This window comes from Sciurus vulgaris (genome assembly GCF_902686455.1).
Source record: "Sciurus vulgaris genome assembly, chromosome: 3".
In the NCBI taxonomy this organism is placed as follows: Eukaryota; Metazoa; Chordata; class Mammalia; order Rodentia; family Sciuridae; genus Sciurus; species Sciurus vulgaris.
Window position 1 is genome coordinate 143,099,841 of NC_136463.1, and position 20,950 is coordinate 143,120,790.

Below are 20,950 nucleotides of genomic sequence, written 5' to 3' on the forward strand. Positions count from 1 at the left end.
ATGAAATTGAAAATGCCATCAAAAGTCTACCAAGAAAGCAAAACCCAGGACCAGATGGGTTTTACCAGACCATCAAAGAAGAACTAACACCAATCCTCCTCAAATTATTCCATGAAATAGAAAAGGAGGTAACCCTTTCAAAGTTATTCTATGAAGTTAGTATCATTCTATGAAGTTAGTATCACCCTGATACCAGACGAAGACACATCAAGGAAAGAAAATTTCAGGCCAATATCCCTGATGAACACAGATGCAAAAATTCTCAACAAAATACTGGCAAATCACATACAAAAACATATTAAAAAGATAGTGTACCACAATAAAGTAGGGGTCATCCCAGGAATGCAGGGTTGGTTCAACATACAGAAATCAATAAATATAATCATCATATCAATAGACTTAAAGACAAGAATCATATGCTCATCTTAATAAGATGCAGAGAAAGCATTTGACAAAATACAGCACCCTTTATTTTCAAAACATTAGAAAAACTAGGGATAGTAGGAACATACGTCAACAATGTAAAAGCTATCTTTGCTAAACTTACCAAGACCAACATCATTCTAAATGGAGAAAAATTGAAAGCATTCCCTCTAAAAGCTGGAACAAAACAAGGATGCCCTCTTTCACCACTTTTATTCAACAATGTTCTTGAAACTAGACAGAGAAATTAGAAGAAAAAAATTAAAGGGATACAAATAGTAAAAGAAGAACTCAAGTTATCACTATTTGCTGATGACATGATTCTATATTGAGAAGATCCAAAAAATTCCACCAGAAACCTTCTAGAGCTAATAAATGAATTCAGAAAAATAGCAGGATATAAAATTAACACCCATAAATCAATTGCATTTCTATACATCAGTGATTAATCCACTGAAATAAAAATTACGAGAAGTATCCCATTCACAATAGCCTCAAAGAAAATATTTGGAAATTAATCTAACAAAGAAGTAAAAGACTTCTACAATGAAAACTAGAGAACACTAAAGAAAGAAACTGAAGAAGACCTTAGAAGATGGAAAGATCTTCCATGCTCTTGAATAGGCAGAATTGACATTGTCCAAATGGCCATACTACTAAAAGCACTATACAGATTTAATGCAATTCCTATTAAGGTTCCAATGATGTGATGTTCTTCATAGAAATATAAAGAGCAGTCATGAAATTCATTTGGAAAAATAAGAAACACAGAATAGTCAAAGCAAACCTTAGCAAGAAAAGTGAAGCAGGAGGCATCACAATACCAGACCTTAAATTGTACTACAGAGCTGTAGTAACAAAAAGTGCATGGTATTGGCACCAAAACTGATATGTAGACCAAAGGTACAGAATAGAAGACACAGAGACAAACCCACATAAATACAGTTATCTCATACTAGGCAAAGGCACCATAAACATACATTGGAGAAAAGATAGCCTCTTCAACAAATGGTGCTAGGAAAACTGCAAATCCATATGTAACAAAATGAAATTAGACCCTTATCTCTCACCCTGCACAAAAATCAACTTAGAGTGGATCAAGGACATAGGCACTAGAAAAGAGATCCTGCACTTACTAGAAGAAGAAGTAGGCCCAGATCTACATCATGTCAGCTTAGGAACTGACTTCCTTAACAAGGTTCTCAAAGCTCAAGAAGTAAAATCAAGAATCAGTAAATGGGATGGAAGCAAACAAAAATGCTTCTTCACAGCAAAGGAAACAATCAAGAACATGAAGAGACAGCCTACAGAATGGGAGAAAATCTTTGCCACATGCACCTCACATGGAGGATTAATCTCCACGATATATAAAGTACTCAAAAAACTTAATGCCAAGAAAACAAATAGCCCAATCAATAAATTGACAAAGGAACTGAACAGACACTTCACAGAAGAAGAAATACAATTGATCAACAAATATATGAAAAAATTGTTCATTATCTCTAGCAATTAGAGAAATGCAAATCAAAACTATCCTGAGATTTCATCTCACTCCATTCAGAATAGCAATCATCAAGGATACAAGCAGCAATAAATGTTGGCAAGGATGTGGGGGAAAAGATACACTCATACCTTGCTGGGACTGCAAATTGGTGCAACCACTCTGGGAAGCAATATGGAGATTCCTCAGAAAACCTGGAATGGAACCACCATTTGACCCAGCAATCCCACTCCTAGGTTTACACCCAAAGGGTTTAAAAGCAGCATACTATAGTGAAGTGGCCACATCAATGTTTATAGCAGTTCAATTCACAATAGCTAAGCTATGGAACCAAACTAGGTGCTCGTCAACAGATGAATGGATAAAGAAAGTGTGGTACATATACACAATCATATATTACTCAGCCTTAAAGAAGAATGAATTATGGCATTTGCTAGTATATGGATGTGAACTGGAGACTATCATGCTAAGTGAAATAAGCCAATCCCCAAAATCAGAGGCCAAATGTTCTCTCTAATAGGCAGATGCTTACTCACAATAGGCAGGGTGGGGGTGGAGGTTCACCAGATTGGACAGGGGTGAATGGGGAAAAAGGAGAGGGTTTGGAAATGGGACAGTAGAATGAATTGGACATAACTTCACTATGTTCAAGTATGAATACATGACCAGTGTAACTCCACATCATGTACAACCACAAGAATGGGGAGTTATATTCCATGTATATATGATATGTCAAAAGACATGCTACTGTCATATATAACTAAAAAGAATGACAACAAAAATAGTGTATTTTTTAAAATTTAAAAAAAAAACTATGGTATAACAGTCATTCACCATTCAAACCTCCCAGGCTTCAGTATCCTGATGCAAGAGAGGTACCCCGACAAAGAGCCTCCAATCTCCAGCAGGCATCCCAGGAGGGGAGCTGCCCCACCTAAAGATGGCGGCTTTCCCTTTGGGGAAAATCCAAGTTGGGGAGCTGCATCATCTGTGCAGGGCAAGGGCACCTGGGGATGAGGGGGAGTGGGGGTAAGAGAAGAATGGAAGAACTTTGGATTATATAGAGGGAAATAAAGGGGGAGGGGCAGGGGTGTGAAATGAGACAGACAGCATTACCCTATGTACATGTATGATTACATGAATGGTGTGGATCGTCACTGTGTACAGCCATAGAAACAAAAAGTTGTAACCCATTTGTGTATAATGAATCAAAATACAGTATATAAAAATAATTTAAAAATAGCATATTTACCATGAGTTGAAGGGTAAATGGGGAAAAGTTAATGAAATGGGGAGGTAAAAACAAAGTTTATTAATTTCTTTCAACATGCAGAATAATGAGGAGAATAAGAGAAATAAGGCATAGGGAGATTTAGGATAAAGAATGAAAGGTTGATCTTCCTATTGAATACTGCCTACATGAACATATGATACTAGAGCTGAAGTCAAAGACCATGTGACTAATGTCCTCTACCATTTTGAAGAATGGAGGTCAGCACATTAATGGAGGTATTTTTGAGGACATGTTCAATTTTATTTGAGGGTGTCATTCCACCATACATGGAATCCACACACTAGATCTCATACCTCTGGAATGGTCAGGTAGTGTACATCTCTCTTGAGGTGAAATTTCTGGCTCACAGATCAAGCTCCCATTGATATACTCAATCTTTGCCAAGGGGAATAATGTCCTGGAGACACTTATATGTAAACCTTTACTCTTCTGGTTCTGTCAGGCTTCTGGGACACCAGTGATCCTGGGACTGCAGGGAAGCAGGCAGGATAAAAGTTAACACTTGATGCAGGAGTATGGTTGATGTAAGCATACTGCTACTATAAGAGATTCTGTCATGTTGTTGCAATGGGATATCATTGTGGAACTGTTTCTCTAGTTTCTGACTAAAGCACATTTTGTCTCAAGTTTTGGTGAATGATAGGTTAATAGATATGAATTTTTCAGGTTTTCAGAACCAAAATAAGCTTTTTTAAACCCAAATAGCATGCAATAAATGTAAGAACCCACAGTAGAGTAATCTAATCAATATCTTCTTGTGCTCCATACCAATTACTAGAGGACCTCAGTCCCCTATAAAATCCAACCCACATACAGTTATTCATATATTAATGGGTGAGTATTCTCAGCTACCATGAAATATCTTCAATTTCCTTCTTTCCTGCCCTTACTCCTTGTGATCCATCACTGGGCCTCCAAAGTCCAATAAGCCCCCAAAGGTAAACACAATGCCATTGTTACCTTTGACACTACTGCTTCTGGCTGGTGTCATCTTTGGGGCTGGATTCTTTTGATGCCTGGGAAGTAGAATGCACTGATTCTGAGACTTGTTGAATCCAATTCAATGAAGTAAGAATTCCTTGCCTGGTTTCAAAGCTGTGCTACATTAAAACTCTAATGATTTTGTGGAAAACTGCTTTTTCAGTTATTTTTGCTTGCAGTTGTTCTTTTCTGTAATATGGAAATCATCCTAAAGTGGGGATGAACTAGAGAGTAATCCAAATTATTGAAAGCATGCCATCTCAAAATTTCTTCTCTTCTTTGTTTCAAGGGGCATTTTTATTAGACCAGGTTCATAAATCTTGATGTTCTCTTTCCTCAGAATGATTTATTTCTGCCAGGCGTGGTGGTGCATGTCTATAGCCTTAGCTACTCAGGAGGCCGGTAGGCCTAGGTGGGAAGATCACTTGACCCCAGGAGTTTTGAGAACAACCTGGGCAATATAGTAAGACCCCATCTCAAAAAACAAAACAAAGCAAAACAAAAACACTTATTCCTTAGGAGGATCCTGGTCCCTTGTGAAAATAAAACTTGTTCTACTTGGTCCTCCAATCATACCCAGAAATATCTAAATCATACATTTATTTTAGGCTTAGGTTGGGTTCTCCCACCATACCAGAATCAAAAAAAAAGAGGGAGATACAGTCAGATATCCAGTGATTTGGCAGTCCATAAAAGCCGAGAACACAAATTACAAGGATGAAAATTCTTGAAGAAAATAGATTAATTTTTCTAAAATGTCCTATTGGGAGGAGAACATACCAACATCATGAAGCTGTTTTACTGTTGGGGAGTAGAATTAGAGGTTAACCTGAAGTGACAGATGTGTACAGAAAGTGTGATCTTATAAGCTCCTCACCACAGTCATTAAACTAGGTGTTTATTCCCAGGCGGAAGAACATGGGGGAAATTATTTTTAAAGTTAGGCTTCCCTAAAGTTCCTGCTGATAACCACATTTAAGGATTGAGTAAGAACACTAATATGTCACCATGTAGTATTTGTATGAGAGCTACTTGGCTAAATTATTCAGTCACTAATCTTTTAATATTTACCATCTTGTATTTCTGTGCTTTTAATAATCATCTCTTTGTATCCACTGTTGGCCTACTGTGTACTGTTGTGCATTCAACCCTGGGAGTTATAAAATTCTCTTGGTCAAAACTCTCAGGGTACAGTGACTTTCACCATCTATTGTTTTTCCAATTTCTGGGCTAGGAGAGATTCCTACAGGTTCTGGATTTTTTGTTCATATTAGATTACTAAAATGAATTTCTAGAAGAAAACCGTGTACCTTCCCTTAGTGTTTGTTGAATTTCTAAGTCTTTTCATTCCTTGAGCAGTGTACTAAGAGTACCAGGGTCCCCAAAGTGGTCAGCAGCCCGTTTCCATAGCCATCACAGTCAGAGTTAGCCCCCTGAGATGAAAAGGCAGGTTGTTGGCACTGGCAATCTCATGGAGCTGGATGATGTAGAGCTGGATAATATAAAGCTTGTTCAGTCAAAGTTCAAGGAAATTCTCAGTATGACCTCTGATATCTAGACCTATGGAGGCAATCTTTTTTGGGACATAGGGTACCCACTTTGGGGTTTGGAGTGTCCTCTTAGCAGTGTATACAATGCCAAGGGAAAGTGGACTGTTTTCTTCTAAAAATTCAGTTTAATAATCTGATACAAATTGGACATATACATTTGATCCATACAGCTGCTTAAGGTTCTTGAGCCTGTCATCACTGTCATTAGAAGAGCATACCAACCTTCAAATCTAAGTAGGATTCATAATATCTGTACCTTGATTTGGAGGTTGGAATCTAATAAGCTAGTCTAGTCCCCCTTGATGAACTTGGCACTTCCCACAAGTCAAGACCTAGGGAAAGCCCCTCTACCTGGTCTGACACTATATCTGTGAGGTACGGATGAAGATATCTTTTTATATTGTTGGGGCCTAATTTCTTTTTATGGGGAAGTCGTGGTGGATAGAAAGAATGATATCCTCAAACAAATGTGAATAAGTCCTCAGACATACCTCCATTCACACACTAAGATCTATTATATTTAGAAAACTGGAGTTGAAGTAAAGGTCAAGGAAAAGAGTATTAGTCTCTGAATAACTAATAACAGAGTGATGCCTACAACCTTCCTGTGATTTACCCATTGGGCCCAATTATCCTTTTCAAGTCAATGGACAAGGAGTTTCCTTGCATAGTCACTACTTTACTTCCTAGGAATTAGTTTAATGGAGCAAATTTCTCATCACTCAGGAAAACTGATAGCCCCTGAGTAGCAGACTGAAGAACTATAGGAGAGTCATTGATAAGAATATTAACTTACAGCAATACCATTTACAGCAATAAGTAGTTTAATTTTGGAGAAAAACCTAGGAAACATCAAGAGGCTTCCTACTGACAGGGTTGGCCCCTGAAGGACTCAATGTTGAAACCTGGGCATGTGGAAAGGTACCTCATGGGAAGTGGAGGAAGACCCCCAATTTTCTTTACCTATGATGATAAGCAATCCCAGGGAACAAAGTAACTGTTCCATTCTGTTCCAGAGTGCTAGGGACTCAAGGCTGTTACAAGCCCCTACCTCATATGCCGTGGACTCAGTGATTTGGGGTTTTCCCTTAGTTTACTGCTACAGTGGGTAAAGGCCAAAGAAACATTACCCAAAACATCATGCTAGGGAAGACGCAAGGTAAACCCTTGAGAAAGCAAGTTGGATTATGGCACATAATTGGGTTAAAAGAATTAGATGAGGAAAAGCAGACAGTTGGAAGACAAACCTGGAAATCTTTTTGCCAGTTTTGACTTTTAAGCAGTGCTCCTAATCTCTGGCATGGGAAGGACAGTCAATCCAAAGGGCCTATATAGGGAAGATACTTTTTATATAAAGACATGAATAATGATGGTGATAACTGTTATTACTATATTTATAACCAAGTACAATTTAAACTATATTCTTATAGAAAAATGAAGTTTTGCCAGCATAGAAAAAAAGTAGCAAATCATTTCAGAGTTAGAAAAGCATCTTTTTTTCTTTATTTTTTATAGCTACTATGTGATCTATTTTGATCTTGAAATTTTCTATCAACAACTATATAAGACACAGTGGTGGGGCGCTATAAATGAAATAGTGAACAATTTAAGACTGAAAAGACTTCCACTGACAGATGCTCAATTACATGAACAATTTAAGAAAAAGTTTGGCTTCAAAAAAGCTATAAAATGCAAGGTATTTCAGTAACTACCACACAATTTAATATGTTATATATTATCACAATTTAATATGTTATATATTATCAATGCATACGTGTCTCAAATTTCTATCTTAGGGATAAATAATAGGTTAAATAAAGTTATTCAACACAGAATGAAAATTCCACATTTTAGTAGCTATACATTTGTGTGAATTATAAATTTTGGTCATAGTATTAAACAACCTATTAATGAACTAGATTGTGATTAATCTTAACAATGATTAATATTTATTGATTGTTTTATATGCCAGGCACTATTCTAAATTTTTTAAAAATTCTTTTAAGTTGCTAGTTCTATTATTATCATTCCTATTACACAAATGAGAAATCTGAGATGTAGATAGAGGGTTAAGAATCTTTCCCAAATCACACAATTAGTAAATGTAAGGACCTGACTCCATCCTAGAAGTGAAATCCAAGGAACAAACCTAACTGCTTGTATCAAATCTCTCATGTCTATTTAACAAACTTTGACACAGTTTCTAGAATGAATGAGGCTCACCAACTTCAAAGGTAGACTGGTATTTACTTTCCATTTATTCATTTTAATATCCATAATTTAAAAATTTAATAACTTTTTAAATTTTTAAATATTTAGTAGTCAGAATGTCTAAAAGAAGAGTATAACATTTTAAACTCTCCATTTGGAGACCTGGAGCAAAGAAAACAAACTATTTCCATAGTTATATAGTTCAAGCTTCTGGACATCTAAATTAAATTGTCCTTAAATTAGAAAAAGGAACCCAGTGATCTATTTGCTTATCTTGTTTGGTTTTGTACTGGGGGTTGAGCCCAGGGGCATTTAACCACTGAGCAATATCCCCAGGCCATTTAATTTTTTATTTTGAGAAAGGGTCTCTCTAATTACTTAGGGCCTTGCCAAATTGCTGAGGCTGGTTATGAACTTGTGATCCTCCTTTCTTAGCTTCCTGAGTTGCTGGGATTACAGGCACATGCCACCATGCCCAGTTCTATTTGCTTCTAAAGTATTTCAGAAAGATATTTGTTTTTCCTGTTTTAATTGTTTTCAAAGAAGGATTTACAACTTATCCTAAAGGAAAAAAAGGAAGGATGCAAGGAAGGAAGGAAGAAAAGGAAGGAAGGAAGGAAGGAAGGAAGGAAGGAAGGAAGGAAGGAAGGAAGGAAGGAAGGAAGGAAGGAAGGAAGGAAACAGAATATTTACTTTTAAAAGATCTGAGTGTTTCTTTATAGTCTAACAACTTTTAAGCATTGCCCAGTGAAAAACTTTTCATTTGGATCTTGTGAAAATTCTAGTATAATTGAGCATTATTTATGTGATCCTATTAATGTATGTTGGTCTTTATTTCCTTAAAGCAAACTAATTCTAACCTTCTTAATAATTTTAGAGTGTCCCATTTGGTTTGAAGGCTGCTGTAGAAAGAGGATTATCTGCTGTTTTCCATACATTTAGCCGAAAAACCACAAGCTCAACAATCAATGTTTCAGATGAAGCAGGTTATGCTATCTTCCATCATGCTGCTCTGTACAACAGAGTTTGTATTATATGTCAACTGTGCAATGCTAACTTCAATGTCAACCAAAGACGCTTTGTTATGTTCAGTCAAGGTACCATGAAGTTTTAAACCTAAAATATTTCTCTTTTTCCTTGTTCAGTATAACCAATGCATGCTGATTTTAGAGCAAGGTTAAAATCTGGTCTTAGTTTCTTTTGCAAAGTTTGGGGTTTTGTTTCATTTATCTAAGAAGGACTCCTTTTAGTTTTCTATCACTTGTTGGTAGCTTAAATAGTACTCTTTGTTGTGTTCTCCCTCACTTGCATATAAACTTTATAAAGGGCAAGGATTTGGTCTACTTCGTTTGCCATGGTTTCCTAGTGTTCAGAAGAAAACTTGGCATTAGTAGTTTCTCAGGAAATATTTGTTGAATGAACGAATGGATGAATGAATGTGGGATAGTATTTGATAAGCACTGGCATAATTAATATATACTGATGTACTATAGAAATGCAGAGGAAAAAAAAACAGATAAATATGAGCATTAGATTCCAGTAGAACATTCTTATCCTTTTCCCATGGTTCTCAATCAGGAATACTTTGTTCATACCACATTTACTTAAATTATATTTAATAATAAAACATTCCTTTATAATAATATAACAAGAGTAGCCTGGCTTAAAATTTAAAAAGTCATTTTTGCTACATATCTTTCTATTCACTGGAATAAATTTAAGTAGCATGAAAAACAGTAAAGTTGAAAATGAAAGTGGTGGTTCACTGTAACTGAAAAAGGAAATAATGATAAATTGTCTGATGCAACAATAGACAAAAAGAAATGGTGATTTTATATTTCAATGAGGTCAGTTACATTAATAAGCTGTATTAAATTCTTGCATATGCCAAATTAAAATATTATGCTTTAACAAATTCTTTAAACCAGGCACAATGGTGCACGCCTATAATCCCATCAGCTCTGGAGGCTGAGGCAGAAGTATCATGAGTTCAAAGCCAGCCTGCTATTGTTTAGATGTGGTATCTCCCAAAAGCTCACATGTGAGATAATACAAAGTTTTGGAGGAGAAATGATTGGGTGATAGCCTTAACCTAATCAGTTAATCCCTCGTGGGATTAACAGAGTGGTAATTGGAGGTGGGTTGGGTGTGGCTGGAGGAAGTGGGGTATGGATATGGAGTATATATTTTGTATCTGGAGAGTGGCATATCTCTGCTTCCAATCACCATGCAAGCTGCTTCCCTCTGCTATACTCTTCCACCATGATGTTCAGCCTCACCTTGAGCCCCAAGGAATGAATCTGGTTGTCTATGGACTGAGACCTCTGAAACCATAAGCCTCCAAATAAACTTTTCCTCCTCTATAATTGTTCTGGTCAGATCTGTTAGTCACAGCAGCAAAAAAGCTAACTAAAACACAGCCTCAGAAACTTAGCAAGGCCCTAAGCAACTCAGTGAGACCCTATGTCAAAATAAAATATAAAAAAGGGCTGGGAATATGACTCAGTGGTTGAGTGCCCCAGGGTTCAATCCCAGGTACCAAAACAGAACAAAACAAGAACAAATTCTTTATCAGTATGATTCAAAATGTCTTATATAAATCAGTAGTAGAGTGCTTGTCTGGCAAGTTCAAGACCCTGGGTTTAATCCTCAGCACTGAAAAAAAAAAAACAAAAAGATTTATATGGTACTCAGATTCATCCAACTCAAATAAAATATTCCATATATTATAGAGTGAACCTTGTTAAAATAAAGCACAATTCAGTCAAATTTAAATGCAATGTGTAGCCTATTATTTAAAGATGTTCTCTTTAAACCTTTTTTGATGGGGGCCAGGGGATACTGGGGATTGAACCCAGGGGCATTCTGCCAATCAGATACACCCACAGTCGTTTATATTTTTAATTTTGAGACAGGGTCTTGCTAAATTTCGGAGACTGGCTAACTTGAGATGCTCCTGACTGAGCCTCCTGAGTCACTGGGATTATAGGCACACATCACTGTGCCCAGCTCTTTAAACCTTTTTTAGTGTGAAAAGAAACATTGGCAAATTAAAGTCTCATTCATCCTCTAACTTCTTGGATTTATTTCAATTTGTTGAGAATTGAGTAGATAGTGAAGTATGAAAAATGTAATAACTCTACTGACAATATTATTATTTGATCAACACAAAAGTATCCCAATTGTGGGTTTTGACAAGCTACTTGAGAGGTAGTTTCCAACTGTTCTGATGTAATGTTAGGTGTGAGCAATTTTCCAGGATGGCTTGACTAGAAGTTACACTCAATCTTCTTTGATGTCATCCTGCCTTTTATATATAAATATAGTCTTCTTATTCATACACATCTTTCTAATTTAGGAAATTGTTATATATTAATAATAATCATGTTTCTATGTGTGTTACCTTTTAAAACAGAGTCATCCAAAACGGACACAAAAAAAGAAAGAAATGGTAAGACCTAAGTCAAATAAATCATATTTAAAGGTAACTGTGTATATTAAAACTTTTCTTATAGTATAAAATCTACAAAATGCTTTGTCCCTTGAGAATGTCACATAATGTTTCATATTTATTTTGAAGTATAAATTTTTATGTCCATGGTTATTTGTTGATACTCCTCATATGTTTTTGGTGCTCTCTCTCTTTCTTTCTCAGCTGCAAAATATGTTGTCACCTCCATTTATTTTTAGAAGTTCAAGTCCCTAAGTTGTTTTTTACACCTTTAATAAAAGCAGTTAATATATTTTAGATACTATGCCATCCAGTGTCAGTAATGACCTATGAGGTCTGAGGAATGATCATTCTTTATTTCCTTTTTAATTTTGCAGTTCTGGGGCTTGAACCCAAGGCCTTATGCATGGTAGACAAACACTCTACTGCTGAGCCACATCTCCAGCCCAGAATGATCATTCTTGTCTGAGGCAATAGATTTGATATAAATATTGGGTTTGGAGAAAAACAGAAAAATATGATGTTTTACCTTTCTCTATTAAGAGATTGGACCTCCAAACTCTATTTAAGATTATTCAAGGAGAGTTTATTTATAAGGAAACCACATTGAAAGACATGAATTGACGAGTGGAGGGAATAGTTACTTGAACTGACCACCTTACATTGGTGGAGGAACACTGCAAACCTGAAACGACCTTAGAGAGGGAACCCAACCTCATTCTTTTGCTTCCTCTGATTTCCTGCCAGTGCTCCCCATTGTCAGATGCTGACAAGAAACCAGAGGACAAGGGATACGAAATCTGCAAGGACAGAGAGTAGGGTAAATAAAGGAGGTTAGTGAACTCAGAGGGGAAAAATTCCTATCCTGCAGGAATTTACAGTTGAGTAACAACAGTGTGCCTCTCTCTTTCATGCTTTTTATTTTTACTTTCCAAGTATCACTGTGAGTACAAGGATTTGGTCTCTTTTGTTTACCAGAGTTCCCTAAGACTGAGAATAATGTCTACCCTTAGTAGGTGCTCAGGAAATATTTGTTAAATGATTGCATGTTAGTTGAGTGCAGAGTAGCTTTTGATAATCACTGTCATAGTTCACGTACAATAGTATACAATGGAAAGTCAGAGAAAGAGATAAATATGGTTTTCAGTCCCAACTACAAAGTTCACGGCTACAGAATATTTTTTTCAGACTATATAAACACCTTCAAAACTTTTCTGATTCTAGAGTATCTTAGGACAGCATTTCTAATCCTCACATGATTTTCAAGATAAGCTGAATAATTTTGTTGTATATAGGAATCACTCAGGGTTCTTGTTAAAATGCAAATGCTGATTCAGTGGGACTATTGTAGGTTAGGGTGGGACCAACATGCTGCAGTTCTATTAAGCACACTTTCAGTAGTAAAGGGGAAAATAAGAATTGGATTCTTTCCCTGAGGTGGTACTGAAAAATAATTTTTTTTTGAGAGGGAGACTGGCATAGTTCTGGGGGGAAAAAGAACTCTTCAGGTCTTTTTTGCATTTCTCCTGCTGAGAGCAGCAAACTGCTTTTCATGGATTGAGATCAACCATGATTGAGGCTGCTGGGAAATCTCACTTACAAGCTAAGTGTTAGCAGACTTTTGCCATGCATTTCCATCTTCCTGTCTGACTACCCATATTTCCACCCTCCCTGTCAGCCCTGCTTTCTCCATTGAAGAGTGCTAGCTTGATGTGGCTCCAGTTCGGATTCATGGGTAACACATCCCCTCAACACTCAGCAGATTTTCAAAGTTCCAGCTTCAATATGACATATCCAAGTGTATATACTGCACATGTACTGAAACCCAGTTTTACCTACTTTTCTCTCTTGAACATAGTTGTAGCTAAATGTGACTTCCCTTTGACATATTCTGGACATATTCTGGAGAGATTCCTAAGTCCCATGGAGAAGTATGCTAATCAGCTTTATGTTACTGTGACAAAATACCTGATAAAAACAGCATAAAAAGATTATTTATTTTGGTTCATGGTTTCAGAAGTTTTAGTCTATGGTTGGCTGGCTCCATTGATTTTCATCCTATTGTGAGGCAGAACATTATGGCAGCAAGAGCATGTGACAGAGGAGGCTGCTCATCTCATAGTGGCCAGGAGGCAAAAAGAGAGAGAAAGATGAACAGTCTAAGGTCCCAATAGTCTCTTCAAGGGCATGTTCCAAGTAATGAACTTCCTTCCACTAGGCCCCACCTTTTTAAAAATTTGTTCTAATTAGTTATATATGAGAGTAGAATGCATTTTTGACACATCATGCAAAAATGGAACAAAACTTCTCATTCTTCTGGTAGTACATGATGTAGAGTCACACAGGCCGTGTAATCATATATGCATGCAGTGTAATGATATCCAATTCATTCTACTATCATTCTTATCCCCATACCCTCTCTCCTACCTCCACTCTCCTCTGTTTAGTCCAAAATCATATGTGAATTAGCATCTGCATATCAGAGAAAACATTCTGGCTTTGGTTCTCTGGGATTGGCTTATTTCACTTAGCATGATAGCCTCCAGTTCCATCCATATACTGGCAAATGACATAATTTTATTCTTCTTTAAGGCTGAGTAATATATGATTGTGTATATGTACCACACTTTCTTTATCCATTCATCTGTTGAAGGGTACCTAGGTTGGTTCCATAGCTTAGCTATTGTGAATTGAACTGCTATAAACACTGATGTGGCCACTTCACTATAGTATGCTGCTTTTAAACCCTTTGGGTATAAACCTAGGAGTGGGATTGCTGGGTCAAATGGTGGTTCCATTCCAGGTTTTCTGAGGAATCTCCATATTGCTTCCCAGAGTGGTTGCACCAATTTGCAGTCCCAACAAGGTATGAGTGTATCTTTTCCCCCACATCCTTGCCAACATTTATTGCTGCTTGTATCCTTGATGATTGCTATTCTGAATGGAGTGAGATGAAATCTCAGGATAGTTTTGATTTGCATTTCTCTAATTGCTAGAGATAATGAACAATTTTTTCATATATTTGTTGATCAATTGCATTTCTTCTTCTGTGAAGTGTCTGTTCAGTTCCTTTGTCAATTTATTGATTGGGCTATTTGTTTTCTTGGCATTAAGTTTTTTGAGTACTTTATATATCGTGGAGATTAATCCTCCATGTGAGGTGCATGTGGCAAAGATTTTCTCCCATTCTGTAGGCTGTCTCTTCATGTTCTTGATTGTTTCCTTTGCTGTGAAGAAGCATTTTTGTTTGCTTCCATCCCATTTACTGATTCTTGATTTTACTTCTTGAGCTTTGAGAACCTTGTTAAGGAAGTCAGTTCCTAAGCTGACATGATGTAGATCTGGGCCTACTTCTTCTTCTAGTAAGTGCAGGATCTCTTTTCTAGTGCCTATGTCCTTGATCCACTCTAAGTTGATTTTTGTGGAGGGTGAGAGATAAGGGTCTAATTTCATTTTGTTACATATGGATTTGCAGTTTTCCTAGCACCATTTGTTGAAGAGGCTATCTTTTCTCCAATGTATGTTTACGGTGCCTTTGCGTAGGATGAGATAACTGTATTTATGTGGGTTTGTCTCTGTGTCTTCTATTCTGTACCTTTGGTCTACATATCAGTTTTGGTGCCAATACCATGCACTTTTTGTTACTACAGCTCTGTAGTACAATTTAAGGTCTGGTATTGTGATGCCTCTTGCTTCACTTTTCTTCTAAGGATTGCTTCCACTATTCTGTGTCTCTTATTTTTTCAAATGAATTTCATGACTACTTTTTCTATTTCTATGAAGAATGTCATTGGGATTTTAATAGAAATTGCATTACATCTGTATAGTGATTTTGGTAGAATGATCATTTTGACAATGTTTTCATTGTAGAAGTCTTTCACCTGTTTTATTAGATTGATTCCCCATTTTTTTTTTTTTTTGAGGCTATTGTGAATGGGGTAGTTTTCCTATAGGCCCCACCTCTTAAACATTCCATTACCTCCCTGTAGTATCACAGAGTGATAATCAAGTCTCTAACACATGGCATATGGAAGACATTTAAGATCCAGACTATAACAAGAAGTGAAATTTAACTTGGTCCATCAAGTTGAGGTAGCATTTAGGTAGGCAAAAAGGAGAGAAGATGGTATTTCACTTGGATAGAACAGTGAAAGCAAAGACCTAAAGTTTGAAAATAAGATTGGGACCAGGTGATGATTAATGTTTTACTTACTATGAACAGAAAGTTCCAAATTGAAGAAAATTAAGCAATTTCTCTCCCTCTCTCTCCCTCTCCTTCTGTGTGTGGCTTTTTGTAAGTTAGTGAACTTCATTTTTACAGTGGGTTTTAGGTTTACAGAAAAATTGAACTGAAGTACAGAGTTCCTAAACCTATACACCTTCCTACACTATTGACATCCCCCACTACATCTGCTATAATTGAAGAACCTGTATTGACACATCATTACTCAAACTCTGTAGAATAAATTAGGGTTTATTCTTGGTGTTTTGCATTCTATAGGTTTTAACAAATAAATGGTTAATGACATGAATCCACCATTGTAGTATCCTACAGGATGGTTTCACTGTCTCACCTATTCTCCCTACTCCCAATCCCTGGCAACCAGTGATCTTTTAAATGCCTCCATCGTTTTCAGAATGATATCTAGTTAGACTCACAGTATACAGCCTCTTCAGTTTGGCTTCTTTCACTTAGTAATATGTATTTAAATTTTCTCCATATCTTTTCATGGATTGATGAATCATTTCTTCTTATCACCGAATTATATTCCATTGTGTGAATGTACCACAGGATATTTATCTGTTTACCTTTTGAAGGACGTCTTGATTGCCTCCCAGTTTGAGCAGTTATGAATAAAGCTGCTATAAACATCCATGTACAAGTTTTTGTCCAGACCTAAGTTTTCATTTCCATTAGGTAAATATCAAGGATTATGATTACTGGATTAATGAGTTAATTACTAGATTAATGAATTAATGAAGAGTATGTTGAGTTTTGTAACAAACTACCAAGCTGTCTTCCAAAGTGATTGTACCATTTTGAACTCCCATCAGCAATGAATGAGAGCTTCTGTTACTCCACATCCTAGTCTGCAGTTGGTACTGTCAGTGTTTTGGATTTTGGTCATTCTGATAGGGGTATAGTTAGGATATCACTGTTATTTTATTTTACAATTCCCTAAGGACACATGATGTTGAATATTGTTGCCTATGCTTACTTGCCATATTTATACCTTCTTTGTAGAGACAATGGTATAGATCTCTTGACAATTTTTAAATTAGTTTGTTCGTTTTCTTATTATTTTATTTTAAGGATTCTTTGTATGTTTTGGATAGCAGATCTGTCTTTTGCAAATATTTTCCCCTAGTCTCTGGCTTGCACCATCACAGGTGCTGAAAAGTGATTGAGTTTTGTATTTAAACTTGTATCTTGCAAACTCCCTACAATCACTTATCAGATAAAGAAGTTTGGTTTTTTCCCCTAGTTCTTTAGGATTTTCTGTATAGATAATCATGTCAACTGCAAACAAATCCAATTTTATTCCTTCCTTCCCATACTGTATAGCTTTCTTTTTATTGTTTCATTGTATTAGGTAATACCTTGGGCCTTTTTGTATTGGTGTAACAGAATACCACAGACTGTAATTAATAAAAAATAGAAATTTATCTGCTCACAGTTCTCAAGTCTTGGAAGTCCAAAATCAACCTGTTAGCATCTGGTGGATTTTTATTTTTATTTTTTGCAGTCCTGGGAATTGCACTCAGGGTTTCATACATGGTAGGGAAGTGCTCTATGACTAAGCTACATATCCAGCCCTGGCGTGGATTTTTTTTTTTTTTTTTTTTTTTTTTACTGTGTCTTCAAATGGCAGAAGGCAGGAGGGCAAGAGAGAGCAAACCTATTTTCACAATTCCTTTTTATAGCAGCATTAATCCATTCATGAAGTTAGGACCTTTATGACTTAAATTTCTCCCAAAAAGCTCTACTTCAAACCACTGTTCTGTTAGGAATTAAGTTTTCAACCTTAGAAGATAGTTGCATTTGGGATTAAGATTCCAACATGAATTTTTAGAGGGGACAGAAATATTCAAACCATAACAGATAGGACCTCCAATACAATGTTGTAAAATATTGATGTGAGGTTACCGCCTTTCCTTATTCCTGATCTTAGTAAGAAAACTAAATTTCACACCATTAAGTGTGATGCTAATGGTAGTTTTTTTTTTTTTTTTTTTTTTTTTGGTAGATCTTGTTTATCAAGTTGAGGAATTTGCCCTCAATTCCCTATTTGCTAAGCATTTATATCATGAATGTGTGTTAGATTTTGTTAAATGCTTTTTCTGCATCTATTGATGTGGTCATGTGATTTTTCTTCTTTAGCTTTTTAATGCAATGGGTTACATTGATTTTTGAACATTGAATCAGCCTTTCATACCTGTGATGAATTCACTTAGTCATGGTATATAATTCTTTTTATTCATTGTTGAATACACTTTACTAATATTCTGTTGAGAATTTTTACATTCATGTTTATGACACATATTGATCTATAGTTTTCTCGTAATTTTTTTTTGGTCTGGTTTTGCTGCTAGGGTAATTCTAACCTTGTAAAATGAGTTAGAAAGTATTTCCTCTGCTTCTTTATTCTGAAAGAGATTATACAGAATTGAAACAACTTTCTTCCTTAAATGTTTGGTAGAATTCATTAGTGAACCCATCTGGGCCTCGTGTTTTCTAATTTGTAAAGTTATTAATTATTGATTCAAAATTTGAAAATAGATATACGCCTATTCAGATTGTCTATTTCTGCTTGTATGAGCTTTGGTAGATTGTGTTTTTTAAGAAAATGGTCCATGTTAACTAGGTGATCAAATTTGAGCATATACAGTTGTTCATAATATTGCTTTATCATCATGTTAATGCCCATGATATCTGTAGGGATGAACTACTTTCATTTCTGACATTATTTGTGTCTTCTCTCTTTTTCTCTTGGCCTGGATAGATGCTTTGTGGTTTTACTGATCTTTTCAAGAGACAATTTTTATTTTGTTGATTTTCTCTATTGATTCCCTGGCTTAAATTTCACTGATTTCTGTTCTTATTGTTATTATTTTTTTTGCTTTCTTTGAATCTAATTTGCTCTTCTTTTTCTAGTTTCCTAAAGTGAAACCTTTTGTTATTGATTTTAGATCTTTCTTTGCTAATGTATACATTCAATACTATAAATTTCCCTCCAAGTACACCTTTTACTGCAGCCCACATGTTTTTATTTTCATTTGTTAAAAAAAAAAGATTTTTGCTTTTGTTTATTTGTTTGTTTTGGCAACACTGGTTAAACCCAGGGGCACTCTACCACTGAGATGTACCCCCATCCCTTTTTCATTTTTTATTTTGAGAGAGGTTCTCATTTAAGTTGCTGAAGCTGGTCTTGAACTTGAAATCCTGCCTTAGCCACCTGAGTCTCTGGATTACAGTCAAGTGCCAGCATACCTGGCCTTATCTAATTTTTTTTTTTTTAACTGGGGATTGAACCCAGGATGCTTAACCACTGAGCACATTCCCAGCCCTTTTACAAATATTTTATTAGAGACAGGGTCTTGCTGAATTACTAAGTGCCTTGCTAAGTTGCTGAGACTGGCTTTGAACTCAAAATTCTCCTGCCTTAGCCTCCCAATCCTCTGGGATTACACAATTGTGCCCCTGTGACCGTCTTATTTAATCTTAATCATATCATCTTAATGGCTTCACCTCTTACACCATAGTCAGATTTAATTTCCATTTTCTTAATACCTCGCAAAGGGGTTTAAATTTGAACACATGAACCTTTGGAGGGCACATTCAAACCATAGAAATGTTTTAATCTCCAAGTAATTGGTGACTTTCCAGTTATTGTCATGTTACTGATCTCTAGTTTACACTGTGGCCTGAGAACAGACATAATTTTTATTCTTTTAAATCTATTAAGATGTGTTTTATAGCCCATAATGTGGCCTACCTTGGTGAATTTGAATGTGAGAAAGGGTGTGTAATCTGCTCTTGGATAAGTAGTCCATAGATGCAAATTTGATTTCATCCATGTAATGTACTACTTAGTTCAATTATATTTTCAGATTTTCTACCTGTCTTATCTGTCCTTTTATATTATAAAAGTGTTAAAGTCTTCAGCTATAATAGTTGACTCATCTATTTTACCTTGCAGTTTCATCAGTTTCTGCTTCCCATATTTTATGCTTTGTTATTAGGCACATACACATTGAATGTTGTTATGTTGTCTTGTAGTACTAACACATTTTCATTATGTAATGCCCGTCTTTATCCAGGACAATCTACCTTTCTCTAAAATTTGCTCTATCCAAAATTATTAGCAACCTATTCCTGTTTTCTTTTGATTAGAGTTAGTGTATTATGTCTTTCTCCATGTCTTTACTTTTAATTAATGTATTTCTTTACTTTCAGTGGGTTTTTAAAGACACCATTTAGTTGGATTTTGTTTTTTTATCAAGTCTGATGATCTCTGTGCTTTAATTGGTATATTTAGACCATTGAGGTTTAAAGTGATGTTGATATATTGGATTAATATCCACTATGCTTGTTACTATTTTCTTTTCATTGCTCTTGTTCTTTCTTACTGTTTTTCTCTCCTATGCTTTTATTTTTTGTCTTTTGTGGTTTAATTTTGTATTGTATATGATGTTATTTTTTCTTCTTCCTTTACATATTGGTTATACTTTGTTTAAAACCCTTTTCCAATGATTGCCATAAAGTTTATAACATATTCATTTACAATGAATACAGGTCTACTTTCAAATAGGTAGCACAAGTATTTTGATAGCAAAATATTCTTAAATCTTCCTCCTGTCCCTTTTATCATTGCTGCCATAATTTTATTTATGTATATGCACAAATAAGCATGTCTTTTTATATATATATTTGAAATCCTTGTTGTTATTATTATTTTGAACACTTATCTGTTAGCTTGATTAACAAAAAGAAAAATTCTTACTTTCATTTTTTCATTCTCTAACGCCCTTCTTTCTTTCCATTACAGAGCTAAGTTTCTGACCTATATCATTGTCTTTTTCTTTGAAAAAATTTTCAACATCTTTCAAGTCAGGTCTACTGGCAACAAATTCCTTCAAGTGTTATTTATCTGAGAAAGTCTTTATTCCTTTTATACTTCAGGAGAAAAATTTCACAGGGTGAAGAATTCTAGGTTCATCATTTCTTTCTCTTGTATTTCACTCCACTGTTCTTGCTTACATGGTTTCTGGGTAGAAGGTGGATATAATTTGTATTTCTGATTTGTATCTCTGTAAATAAGGTGTTTTTACTCTGACTTCTTTCAGGATTATTTTTTAAAAACTCTTCTATTTTCTGTAGTTTGAAAATCATATACTGAGGTGTATTGTTTTTTGTTTTTTTTTTGTTAGTTCACTTGTATTTATTCTGCTTGGTCTTCCCTGAGCTTCCTGGATCTGTGGTTTGATATGTGACATTCTATGTCATTATTGTTTCAAATATTTCTTGGGTTCCTTTC

The 20,950-nt window shown here is 35.6% G+C and overlaps 1 protein-coding gene across 2 annotated transcripts in view; it reads left to right on the forward strand.

Annotated features, from left to right (window-relative positions):
* Positions 1–20,950, forward strand: part of ANKAR (ankyrin and armadillo repeat containing) — a 68,451-nt gene that overhangs the window by 10,705 nt on the left and 36,796 nt on the right. Inside the window, exons 5-7 of one of the 2 annotated variants that reach the window (XM_079135082.1) lie at positions 7,265–7,445; positions 8,838–9,057; positions 11,376–11,411. In XM_079135082.1, the coding sequence (XP_078991208.1) occupies positions 7,265–7,445; positions 8,838–9,057; positions 11,376–11,411 (437 nt within the window). The remainder of the gene's footprint in view (positions 1–7,264; positions 7,446–8,837; positions 9,058–11,375; positions 11,412–20,950) is intronic. The other variant, XM_079135083.1, reaches the window with a different exon arrangement.